At 39.8% G+C, this 12192-nt stretch overlaps 1 protein-coding gene across 5 annotated transcripts in view; it reads left to right on the top strand.

The window, feature by feature from the left end:
- EPB41L4A (erythrocyte membrane protein band 4.1 like 4A) overlaps positions 1–12192 on the top strand; it is a 326052-nt gene that overhangs the window by 276887 nt on the left and 36973 nt on the right. For all 5 annotated transcript variants that reach the window (XM_049872192.1, XM_049872199.1, XM_049872182.1 and 2 more), the window contains 2 exons: positions 10102–10149; positions 10654–10731. In XM_049872192.1, coding sequence (XP_049728149.1) covers positions 10102–10149; positions 10654–10731 — 126 coding nt within the window. The remainder of the gene's footprint in view (positions 1–10101; positions 10150–10653; positions 10732–12192) is intronic.

The raw sequence follows: 12192 nt of genomic DNA, 5'->3' as shown, positions 1-12192 counted from the left end.
ACTAAAAATGACGAAGAGAAACCAGATAACTGGGAGCTCCTAAAAATCAAACACCTATGTTCATCTAAAGACTTCACCAAAAGAGTAAAAAGACCACCTATAGACTGAGAAAAAATCTTCAGCTATGACATCTCTGACCAGCACCTGATCTTTAAAATCTATATGATTCTGTTAAAATTCAATCACAAAAAGACAAACAACCCAATCAAAAAGTGGGCAAAGGATATGAACAAGCACTTCACTAAAGAAGATATTCAGGCAGCTAACAGATACATGAGAAAATGCTCTCGATCATTAGACATTAGAGAAATGCAAATTAAAACTATGATGAGATTCCATCTCACTCCAACAAGGCTGGCATTAATCCAAAAAACACAAAATAATAAATGTTGGAGAGGCTGTGGAGAGATTGGAATGTTTATACACTGCTGGTGGGAATGTAAAATGGTACAACCACTTTGGAAATCTATCTGGCGTTTTCTTAAAAAGTTAGAAATAGAACTACCATACAACCGAGAAATCCCACTCCTCAGAATATACCCTAGAGAAATAAGAGCCTTGACACGAACAGATATATGCACACCCATGTTTACTGCAGCTCTGTTTACAATAGCAAAAAGCTGGAAGCAACCAAGGTGTCCATCAATGGATGAATGGTTAAATAAGCTATCGTATATTCACGCAGTGGAGTACTATGCATCGATAAAGCACAGTGACGAATCTGTGAAACATTTCATAACATGGAGGAACCTGGAAGGCATTATGCTGAGTGTAATTAGTCAGATGGAAATGAACAAACACTGTATAAGCCCACTATTATAAGATCTTGAGAAATAGTATAAACTGAGAAGAACACATTCTTTTGTGGTTACGAGAGGGGGGAGGGAGGGTGAGAGAGGGTTATTTACTGATTAGTTAGTAGATAGGAACTACTTTAGGTGAAGGGAAGGACAATACTCAATACAGGGAAGGTCAGCTCAACTGGACTGGACCAAAAGCAAAGAAGTTTCCCGGATAAACTGAATGCTTCAAAGTTCAGCGGAGCAAGGGCGGGGGTTTGGGAACTATGGCTTAATGGCTTAAGGGGACCTCTAAGTCAGTTGGCAAAATAAATTCTATTGTGAAAACATTCCGTATCCCACTTTGAAGTGTGGCGTCTGGGGTCTTAAATGCTAACAAATGGCCATCTAAAATGCATGAATTGGTCTCAACCCACCTGGATCAAAGGAGAATGAAGAACACCAAGGTCACAGGATAGTTATGGGCTCAAGAGACTGTAAGGGCCACGTGAACTAGAGACTTACATCATCCTGAGACCAGAAGAACTAGGTGGTGCCCAGCCACAACCGATGACTGCCCTGACAGGGAGCACAACAGAGAACCCCTGAGGGAGCAGGAGAACAGTGGGATGCAGACCCCAAATTCTCATAAAAAGACCAGACTTAATGGTCTGACTGAGACTAGAAGAATCCCAGTGGTCATGGTCCCCAAACCTTCTGTTGGCCCAGGACAGGAACCATTTCTGAAGACAACTCATCAGACATGGAAGGGACTGGACAATGGGTTGGGGAGAGATGCTGATGAAGAGTGAGCTACTTGTATCAGGTGGACACTTGAGACTGTGTTGGCATCTCCTGTCTGGAGGGGAGATGGGAGGGTAGAGGGGGTTAAAAAGTGGCAAAATGGTCAGGAAAGGAGAGACTGGAAGGAGGGAGCGTGCTGACTCATTAGGGGGAGAGTAAATGGGAGTATGTAGTAAGGTGTATATAAGCTTATATGTGACAGACTGACTTGATTTGTAAACTGTCACTTAAAGCACAATAAAAATTATTAAAAAAAAAAAAAGATTATCTCTGGGCAGTAGTTTCAGCAGTTCATCTGGCCTTCATGGCTACAGAAAGTCTGGAGTCCATGAAAATTTAAAATTCTGTTCTGCATTTTCCACCTTTTAACTGGATTCTTCTGTGGAATCTTTGATCAAAATGTTCAGTAATGGTAGCTGGACACCATCCAGTTCTCCCCTCGTGGCAAAAGAGGCAGTTGTTCATAGAGGCAATTTGCTACACATTCCATACATATTATTATTATTATTATTTTTGGCGAGAAACATGCTGATTTCTTTTTTTAGTTGTAACTTTAGATGAAGGTTTACAGAACAAACTACCTCTCATTAAACAGTTAGTACACATATTGTTTTATGACACTGGTTAAAAATATTATCTCACTTTTACAGGTGAGAAAACCGAGGTTCAGGGAGATTACGATAGTTTATCCTTTGGGGCACATCTGGGATTTAAATTCAGGCCTGTGTGACTTCCAAAATCAGTACATCTGAAAAAGGCAAGGATAAATGAATTTTCATTTAAATAAGGCAGAGGGAGAGATTTCCTGCCCCATTCCCCAACCTAGGAGTCCCTGGCTACGCAAATGGCTAGCAGGCTTGGCTGCTAACAGGAAAGTTGGCAGTTGGTGCCTTGGAAGAGAGGCCTGATGATCTACTTCTGAAAAATCAGCCGTTGAAAACCCTACAGTTTCTCCGGCGCACATGAGGTCACCGTGAGTCATAATCTACTCGATGGTAACTGGTCGCACCCTCCCCTCCCCCAGCCCCAAGCTTTATTGGACTTTCTCCTTGGGAACACCAAGGCTTTGTTTAACTTGGACAATGCTTAAAACCAAAGCAACATGACTACAAAATACTCTAAAGTACACACATTTGTGTGTGTATCGAGGGGCTTGGCTGGAGGGAATGACTAAATATATTTGGAAATTGGCTCTGTATTCGTATAGTTAAGCAGATAGATTTTTATAGTTTTTCATCCTTAATTATCAGTGCAAAATATCAGCACCTCCTAAATAAAATAATTACACATGTTGAGCAGACAGTCATTTTGACTTTAATACATTAGAAGATGAATTTAGCGGGTTTTGCTAACATATATCACAATTTACATTATTTTTTTTCCAAACCTTTTGCCTGAAATAGTTTGGAACATATGCATCCCTGAATCCAGGCTGAGTGACTTCTGTGTTGAGATATGCTTTCTGCTGGCTTCCTGTGACATACAGAGAAGTAATTGTGATGCGTTGACGCAGGATCCTTTTCCTTGGCACGGTCCAGGGCAAAGACTGTTTTGATTTACCAGGAGGAGAATCAGTTTGCCTGAGCAGCCATAGAGCCTTCTGTCTGGTTCTGTGTGTCACTTAAAGGTCCCATATTTGGCATGTGTGTTTTGAGGAGATGTGTCATTGCTGCATGTTTTCGAAGGAGACCCAATGCACATTCTTCTTTGTTTCTTTTCACTACAAATACCCTGTCCTTGCCAGTCTTATTTTATCTTCACACAATTTACGCTGCTCCTCAGCACAAATCCCTACATAGCTGGATTAACACTGACATTTAAAACCAAGGTTTGTCATCACCATGGAAGAATCTCAAGGACTTAAATTTAATAATAGGAAATTCTATTTTGCTATGGATGCCGGAAGGACATGTTTTGAAAAGATGTCAAACTTTTCAGTTTTGCCAGTTGTTTATCATGAGATGCATACAGATATCAAATTCTGGCCAAGTCTAGAAAATTGGTCCTTAATCTTTTTGGGTCACAGAACTCTCTGAGAATCTGATGAAATGGTACATTTTTTCTCTAGGGAAAAATTGTACTTATTTAAATATGCACCATAATTTGCGTATAGTTTTCAAGGCTCAGAGAGACCCTGAAGCCTGATTGTTTAAATATTCCTGTTCCAGCAAAAGAAAACCAGCATACTTTGTGACAGTATAATATATTTTCTCTCAGCTTCCATCTTTACACTTAAAAATGTTCGTTGAGTGCCTACCGTATGCTAGGCACTGTGCTAGACAAGAGTAGACAAAATCCATGCCCTTTAGGAGCTTACAGTCTGTTGGGGGAGAAATATATGAATTACACAAATGCATGTGCAGTTATGACTTTGATATCTTCATGACAAGGAGTTATATGGTGCTTAGGGGAATTTTAAAAACTTTTTTATTGAAACCTAATATTCATACAGAAAAGTATACATGTCATAAGTGCAGCTGCCTAAGAAATTTTTACAACCTAATCCCCTATGTAATCAGCATTATTAGGGGGGATTTTTGCTGAGTCAGAATTAAGAAGGACAGGGGTGGGTTCCCTGAGGCTGAAAGGTTAAGCTGGCATCTGATATAAGAGTAGGCAAAAAAGAAAGGAAAGGTCTTCCAGACAGAGGACTAGCATATGCAGAGATCTTGGGATGGAAGCAAGCAGGGAACATTCATGAAAGGAAGAAAGGCCGGTGTTGCTCAAGCTCCAATAGTAAAGGGAAATGTGTTAGAAATGAACCAGGAGAGAAAGATGATGTCAGACCTTATAGCCACGTAGATCTTGTTCAGCATTTTGGTACTTCACCAGTTGCCTTCAAGTCAGCCCCAACTCGTGGTGACCCCCATGTGTTTCAGAGTAGAACTGTGCTCCATAGGGTTTTCAATGGCTATGATCTTTCAGAAGTAGATCACAGGACTTTCTTCTGCAGTGCCTTTGGGTAGACTGAAACCTCCAACCTTTCAGTTAGCAGCTGAGTTTTTTGTATCACCCAGGGACTCCTCTTCATCCTTAGACCAGTAGTTTTTAGATGGGAATGTAATACCACAACTATATTTTCATTGTGTGAAGATGACCCTGACTGTGTGGAGAAGTGGTGGTGAAAATAGGGTAGAAGTAGAAACGGAGATACCAGGCAACAGACTATGTAGGCAGTGGGAGTCCTGGCAATAGAGAATGTGAACTTGGACCATGGTGGTCATGTGGAGATATAAGGAAGTGGATGATTCCAAGAGCCTTTGGGAAGTAAAATCAATGGTACTTGAAGGGTTGGTATGGGGGTGTGAAGGAGAGGCAGATATTAAGAATGAAACCCAGTCTTGTACAATTTGATGGACTAAATTAAGATCATCAGGATATTACAGGCCTGAAAGAGACAACTGTAAGTTTGGTTTTTGATATGTCGAATTTGTGTTACCTTTGCGAATTCTAGGCAGATTTCAAATAGGTTGTTGGATATGAGTCAGGAGTTAGATTAGCTGTCAAGACTGAAATATAAGTTTATGAGTCACCTTTTTAAAGATTTTAATTGAATTATATAATACAGCTGAGACTATCTGGGTGGATAGCATGGATATAATGCAAAGACAAAGCCAGTGATGGAACTGTGAGAAACTCCAGTATTTGATTGGCTTAGTTGAAGAAGATTAGCTTACAAAGGAGGCATAGAAATGTAGCCAGAGGAAAAATCAAGCAATTGAAATTCTGCTTACTAAATAGCTCCCTCCTCGATCTATTTCCAGAATGGATGAGACTAGAGCATCCCACTATAGGAAATGGGGAGGTATCATAGGAAAGGCCTACAGATACCAACTTTCAAGGAATCCTCCAATGAAATGGCTGGGACTGCCCTACATTACTTTGCCCCACATTACAGTGAAACCATCATTGACATGTTCTGCACCATCGAGAGAGTTCAAGTTTTTTTAGTTTAAATGTGAAGAGAGAGAGACAGTGATCACCTAGAATTTGAGGATACCTGTTTATTTTGAAAGACAGAGACTGAGACAAACAGGCAAAGAAAGGAACTCACAGGAAACAGAGACAATATAGGGAACAGAGAAACTTCTGTTATGGATTGAATTGTGTCGCCCTAAAACTGGCTAGGCCACAATTCCCAGTATTGTGTGATTGTCCACCATTTTGTCATCTGATGTGATTTTCCTATGTGTTGTAAATCCTACCTCTATGATGTTAATGAGGCAGGATTAGAAGCAGTTATGTTAATCCGGCAGGACTCAATCTACAAGATTAGGTTGTATATTGAGTCAACCTCTTTTGAGATATAAAAGATAGACACGAGCAGAGAGACAGAGGGACCTCATGCCACCAAGAATGAAGAACCAGGAGGGGAGCATGTCCTTTGGATGCAGCATCCCTCAGCTGAGAAGCTCCTAGACCAGGGGAAGATTGATGACAAGGACCTTTCCCTAGAGTGGACAGAGAGAGAAAGTTTTCCCTTGGAGCTGGCACCCTCAGTTCAGACTTCTAACTTCCTAGACTGAGAGAATAAATTTCTCTTTTTTAAAGCCACTGAATTGTGGTATTTCTCTTACATCAGCACAAGATAACTAGGACACCTTCTAAAAACAATAATTATTATCTTTTAGAAAAATGCAAAATATTATATCAATGAATTATCATTAAAAGGAAATACTCAGAAAATAAGAGTTCTTAAAACTTAGTGTTGCAGAATTTTTTTTTTTAAAGATAGGAAGTTTGGGAGATAAAGTTAAGGAAATCTTCCAAAAGTGGACAACAAGAACAAAAAAAGTAATTGTGTGGAAATAAGGAAAACAAAATTATTAAATGCAGAATATCAATTATTTGACTAATGAAATTTCTAGTAAAAAAAAAATCAGAAAAATGCAAGAGAGGGAACTGTTGAAGAAATAATTTAAGAAAAAATTCAGAACTGAAGATATGATTTTCTAAACTGAAGAATCCACTGAGTGTCTAGTATAATAAATTGAAAAATTAGATCCATACCAAGGTCCATTATCATGAAATTTTAAAACATTACAGATTAAGAGAAGATCTTTAAAATGTTTGGGAGGCGAGAGAGAAAAAACATCTATACATAAAGGGTAGCAAATCAGAATGGCATCAGATTGCTTAATAGCAATACCAGAGAAAGTGGGAGGCATTGGAGCATTGCCTTCAAAATTCTGGTAGAAAATTATTTTCAATTTAGGATTCTATGCCCAGATAAACTATAATTATATGTGTAGAATAATGACATTTTCAGAAATCCCAGGTCTCGAAAACATATCCTTATCATGCAAAATTTCTCTGTTACTGACTGGAATATATGTGCCACCTAGATGATGGAATAAAACAAGAAGATATGAGACCCGAAAATAGGGGACCCATCACATAAAGAAGCAAAGGAATTCCCTGGATCATGGTGAAGGAAGTTAATCAAAATGACATCTGGGCAGTAGTACTAGAGAGCAGTCATTCAGATGTGAGCAGCAGACCAGAGGGTGCCAGGAGAGATGCAAATGGAACTGGCAGATTACCTGAGCATTCATCCATAACAAGAGGAGTTGAGCAGCTCTCTCAGAAAGTTTGGAAGAAGAGTTAGTGATAGGCACAGGGAAGACTAAGCAAGTGATAGGTACATAGAAAGCTAAGCAATTATCTCTAAGAAAATGAAAAAACTATATAAAAATAGAATTGTAATCCTAGAACACTAGGTAAATCATCTGTGAAAAATATTTATATAGTTGTATTTATACTAAATTACCAAAAAAATTCATATAAGGACAGGAACCACATCATAATGATATCATTTTTTAGATAGTTTGGGAAACTATGATGGTGACATTAAAGAGCCATGTCCACCCACCTAGAGTGAGAAGGCATCAGATTCACAGACAGTGGAAATGGGAACAGGGGACATAGACACCTCTCTCAAGAAGTTCAGGCTTGAAAGAGAGAGGAGAGGTTTGGCAGAAGCTGAAGGGGGATGGTAAGTCAAAGTAGGTGAGTGTGTGGTTGTTCAAATAGAAGAGACCTGAGAATGTGAGAATGTTAGAAGCTGGTGAAAACAGGTTGTGGAAGCTGAGTGTGTGAGAGAGGGGGAAGTGTAGTTAATTAAAGTCATTGAGTAAACAAGAGGTGGTGGAACTCAAATAGCAGAGATGGGGGGATTGGCCTTACTTGTAAGGACAGATCCATAAATAACAGAGAGATGTTGGTAAGTTTTTATTTTTGGTAGCAGGAAGAGAAAAGCGTTCTTATCGGGTGGTTCCTTTTTACTTTGGCAGGAGAAAACAAAGTCATCTGCTGACACAGAGGTACAGCGGGTCAGAGGCTTACAAGGTAAAATGAGTTTGAAACAGTTCTGCAAAAACAGAGAGCATACTCAGATTAGAGAAGGTGGTAGGATTGCTGGGCCATGCTGTGGACCCACTTGAGGTTTATGATCATGGATTTGTAGTGTAACTAATTCAACCTTTTGTGTAACTCTCTGTAGTACTGGTCAGCCAGCTGTTTGGGACAGGCCTAGAGAAGCTGGATAGGTGGATTCACCCATGCTTGGGAGTTTGCTAAAAAGTTGGAATGAATAACATTGAGTTGGGGGAAGTTTTGGGTATTGGCATGCATGTTATTGAATTGATGGACCAGAAAAATCTAAGATTATGAGTAAGAAGGAGAAAAAAGAAAGGCGAAGAGCTGGCAGCGAAAAGTAGCAAGGTCAATGGATGGAGTCCTGATGAGGTTAAAGAAAAGTTAGAATCAAAGTAGTTGAGTAAGCAATAATAACAGCTAACATTTGTTTGCTTGCTATGTGCCAGGCCCTAATCTATACATTTTAGAAATATTAATTCATTTTTTTTTTTTTTTTTATCCTGATAACAACCCTTTGAGGGAGGTTCTGTTAAAATGGAGGCACTGAGTAAAGAAGTTGTTGTTGTTAGGTGCCGTTGAGTCAGTTCCGACTCATAGTGACCCCATGCACAATAGAACAAAACACTGCCGGGTCCTGCCCCATCCTTACAATCGTTGTTATGCTTGAGCTCATTGTTGCAGCCACTGTGTCAATCCACCTCCTTGAGGGTCTTCCTCTTTTCCACTGACCCTGTATTCTGCCAAGCATGATGTCCTTCTCCAGGGACTGATCCCTCCTGACAACATGTCCAAAGTATGTAAGACGCAGTCTCACCACCCTTGCCTCTAAGGAGCATTCTGGCTGCACTTCTTCCAAGTCAGATTTGTTCATTCTTTTGGCAGTCCATGGTATATTCAATATTCTTCGCCAACACCACAATTTAAAGGCATCAACTCTTCTTTGGTCTTCCTTATTCATTGTCCAGCTTTCACATGCATATGATGTGATTGAAAACACCATGGCTTGGGTCAGGTGCACCTTAGTCTTCAGGGTGACATCTTTGCTCTTCAACACTTTGAAGAGGTCCTTTGCAGCAGATTTGCCCAATGCAATGCGTCTTTTGATTTCTTGACTGCTGCTTCCATGGCTGTTGATTGTGGATCCAAGTAAAATGAAGTCCTTGACAACTTCAGTCTTTTCTCCGTTTATCATGATGTTGCTCATTGGTCCAGTTGTGAGGATTTTTGTTTTCTTTATGTTGAGGTGTAATCCATACAGAAGGCTATGGTCTTTGATCTTCATTAATAAGTGCTTCAAGTCCTCTTCACTTTGTGTCATCTGCATAATGCAGGTTGTTAATGAGTCTTCCTCCAAACCTGATGCCCCATTCTTCTTCATATAGTCCAGCTTCTCGGATTATTTGTTGAGCATACAGATTAAATAGGTATGGTGAAAGAATACAACCCTGACACACACCTTTCCTGACTTTAAACCATTCAGCATCCCCTTGTTCTGTCTGAACAACTGCCTTGTTTAAATCACATAGCTTGAATGGAGGAGACAGTCTGGGCGTTCAGGTTATCTGGCTCCAGGGCCCACACTTTTGACCAGGATGCCTCATAGAAGCTATTTAAAGGTATACAAGTAGGCAGGAAGGAGAGGAGATTGTGATCAGAGAACAATGTGTTTGGGCATGATTATAGATGATGACAAGGTCTGAAGTGTGACCATGATGTGGGTTGCTGAGTTATAGTAGAGGGGCCATTAGAGATGGGGTTAAGGGACTTTGAGGCCAGGGTATTGGAAAGGGCATCCCCTGAAAGTTAACGTCATTTAGATTATGGCTGAATTTTGGCTTGGCAGACTGCAGACCTAGGAACTGCAGACTAATGCCATTATTAGAAGAATGGAACTTATCAGATACATTGTGCATTATTATTATAGACTGCACCCCGCACTAGGTTGCTGGCTTTTCGGGGTCAGTGACTACGTCACTTGGTGTGAAATTATCTTTCTGGCTCCTATTACAGGGCTTGGTGTATACATGTGACTAAAATATTTCGTGAATGAATGAATACATACAGATATGCATTGACTGAAGTGAAACTCGTTTTGGTATACTTTCCTTAGCCAACTTCTTCATTTATTTGTCTCTCACAGGAAAGCCCATAACAGCGGTGAAGACTCAGATCTAAAGCAAAGGAGGAGGTAAATAAACAAAAATGGAAGGAGGGTAAGGAGAAAGAGGAGGGATTACCAGATAACAGTACTCAGAATTGAGGCAAGAGTGGAGAACACTTTGTTTTTTTAGTGGCTACTTTAGAAGTATTCTACATTTTTTTTTCCCCTTTAAACTTTCTTTTAGAAACCAGCTTTGAGATTCAACTGTTTCTCCGTCTTCCATGCTGTAGTATCTTTAGAGTTTATAGTTTTGCCATGTTCTGTTAGAAGTGGTTGCTTTTATGGTCCTTCCTGGGAACATGGGGCACTTGCTGTCATCTGCTCCCACATTTCCCTCAAATTGCTGTTTCCCTGAGCTGTAGACTCTTTCAGATGTCTGACTGACTGGGAGAAGGGTAATTAAGCTATTTGAGTTTCGCTTAGTAATTTTACTGCAAAATTAATTCCCAAAAGCCAACATGCACCTTTCTGAAATTTTTCATTTGGCATAAATGTGAGTTTTTTCTTTTGCTTTTCTCACTTTGTCATCAGGTCACGCTCACGCTGTAACACGAGCAGTGGTAGTGAATCAGAAAACTCTAACAGAGAACACCGGAAAAAGAGAAACAGGTAATGCCTAAACATCGTGGTTAACTGGAACTCCAAAATCAGAGGCTGCCGTACGTGTTGGAAGCTGTGTGTCCTGTGATTTTTTAAGCCTGATTTTCTCATCTGGGTTTAAGGAGGAATCCAGCATTGTTTTGAAGCACTAGTTTAGGGAACCTCAGCTCTTTGGTCTCAGTTATCTTATAATAAGATGATTAAACAACTTAAAGGTCCTTTGTTGTTAAAAAAAAAAAAAAATCGATGATTCCATATTTAGGTACAATGTATGATGAGTGGTAAGGAACTTTACCGTTTGTAGAGGGTTTTCTCCCTGAAGTATCTTTTAACATGGCATTACTACTATGTTTTGCCTAACCAGAAATGAGAGTCTCATGGTTTCATAGATTCCATAGTTCCAATCTCAGGTATATACACATGCAAATATATGCGTTTGTATTTATATTAGCTGTACACTGTTAGTTGGGTCAATGCAGTTAGTTCATGTCTGTGAGACTCATTCTGGAGAGCTTATTAGAAACATCCTTTGACATGTAGTCAGTGTAAGTGATGGCTCAATGCGTTAATCAGTTCTCCCCACTTTTCCAATATTTACTTGAAAACAAAAGTATTTATTTGGGTCAATGAAAGCACACCAGTTTGGGAGTGAGAGGATTTGGTTATCAGTCATGCTTGTTTCCACCCTGTGCCAGTCGTTCTCAACTGGGGACAATTGGCAATGTCTGGTGACATTTTGGATTGCCACTATTGGGAGGTGGGATTGCTTCCAGCACCTGGTGGGTAGAGGTGATGGATGCTGCTAAACATGCAACGATGCACAGGACAGCCCCGACAGCAAGTAAATGTCCAGTCTAGAATGTCAGTAGTGCTACTTTTGGGAAACCCTGTCCTGACCTAATGTGGAATTATGGCCTGGTGACTTTACTTTTCTGGGTCTTCTTTTTCTCTTCCACAAGATTAGGAAGTTGGGCTTGATAATCTCTAAGGCCCTTCTTTAGTGCTCCAAGTCCTTGTATACAGCACAGACTGAATCAACCTCCCGTCTGACTACAAAGCCTGTGTGAAAATAGCCCAGACAGCATTTTAAGAGTGCACCATTTTCTTAGGAAAGTTTTCCATGTGCAGCCTCCTCGAGGACTAGAATCATACTAGATAGATGTGAGATCTTTATGTGTTGTGACACTTTTCTCAAGGAAATTATTTCTGTTTTTTCATCTATAAAAACCTGAGTGTGGGAGATAGAGGTCTCCAAGTACTCTCTTCTGCCTTAAAATTCAGTATTTCTGCCAAAGCGACACAAAGCAAAGCAAAACAACAACAAAAACAAAAATCGTGCTTTTAAAAATTTCCTAATTTGAATCTTATATTTATCAATCCAAAAAAGATTTTTTTAAGTAATATTTTCTTGTGTTTTCAGGAATATTTTACACAGCAGTTTGGGTTCTCATACAGCAATTTCTACACAAA

The sequence above is a fragment of the Elephas maximus genome, chromosome 2, assembly GCF_024166365.1.
Source record: "Elephas maximus indicus isolate mEleMax1 chromosome 2, mEleMax1 primary haplotype, whole genome shotgun sequence".
Lineage (NCBI taxonomy): Eukaryota > Metazoa > Chordata > Mammalia > Proboscidea > Elephantidae > Elephas > Elephas maximus.
Note: the sequence above shows the minus strand (reverse complement) of the source record. Positions and strands in the feature narration are given on the sequence as shown.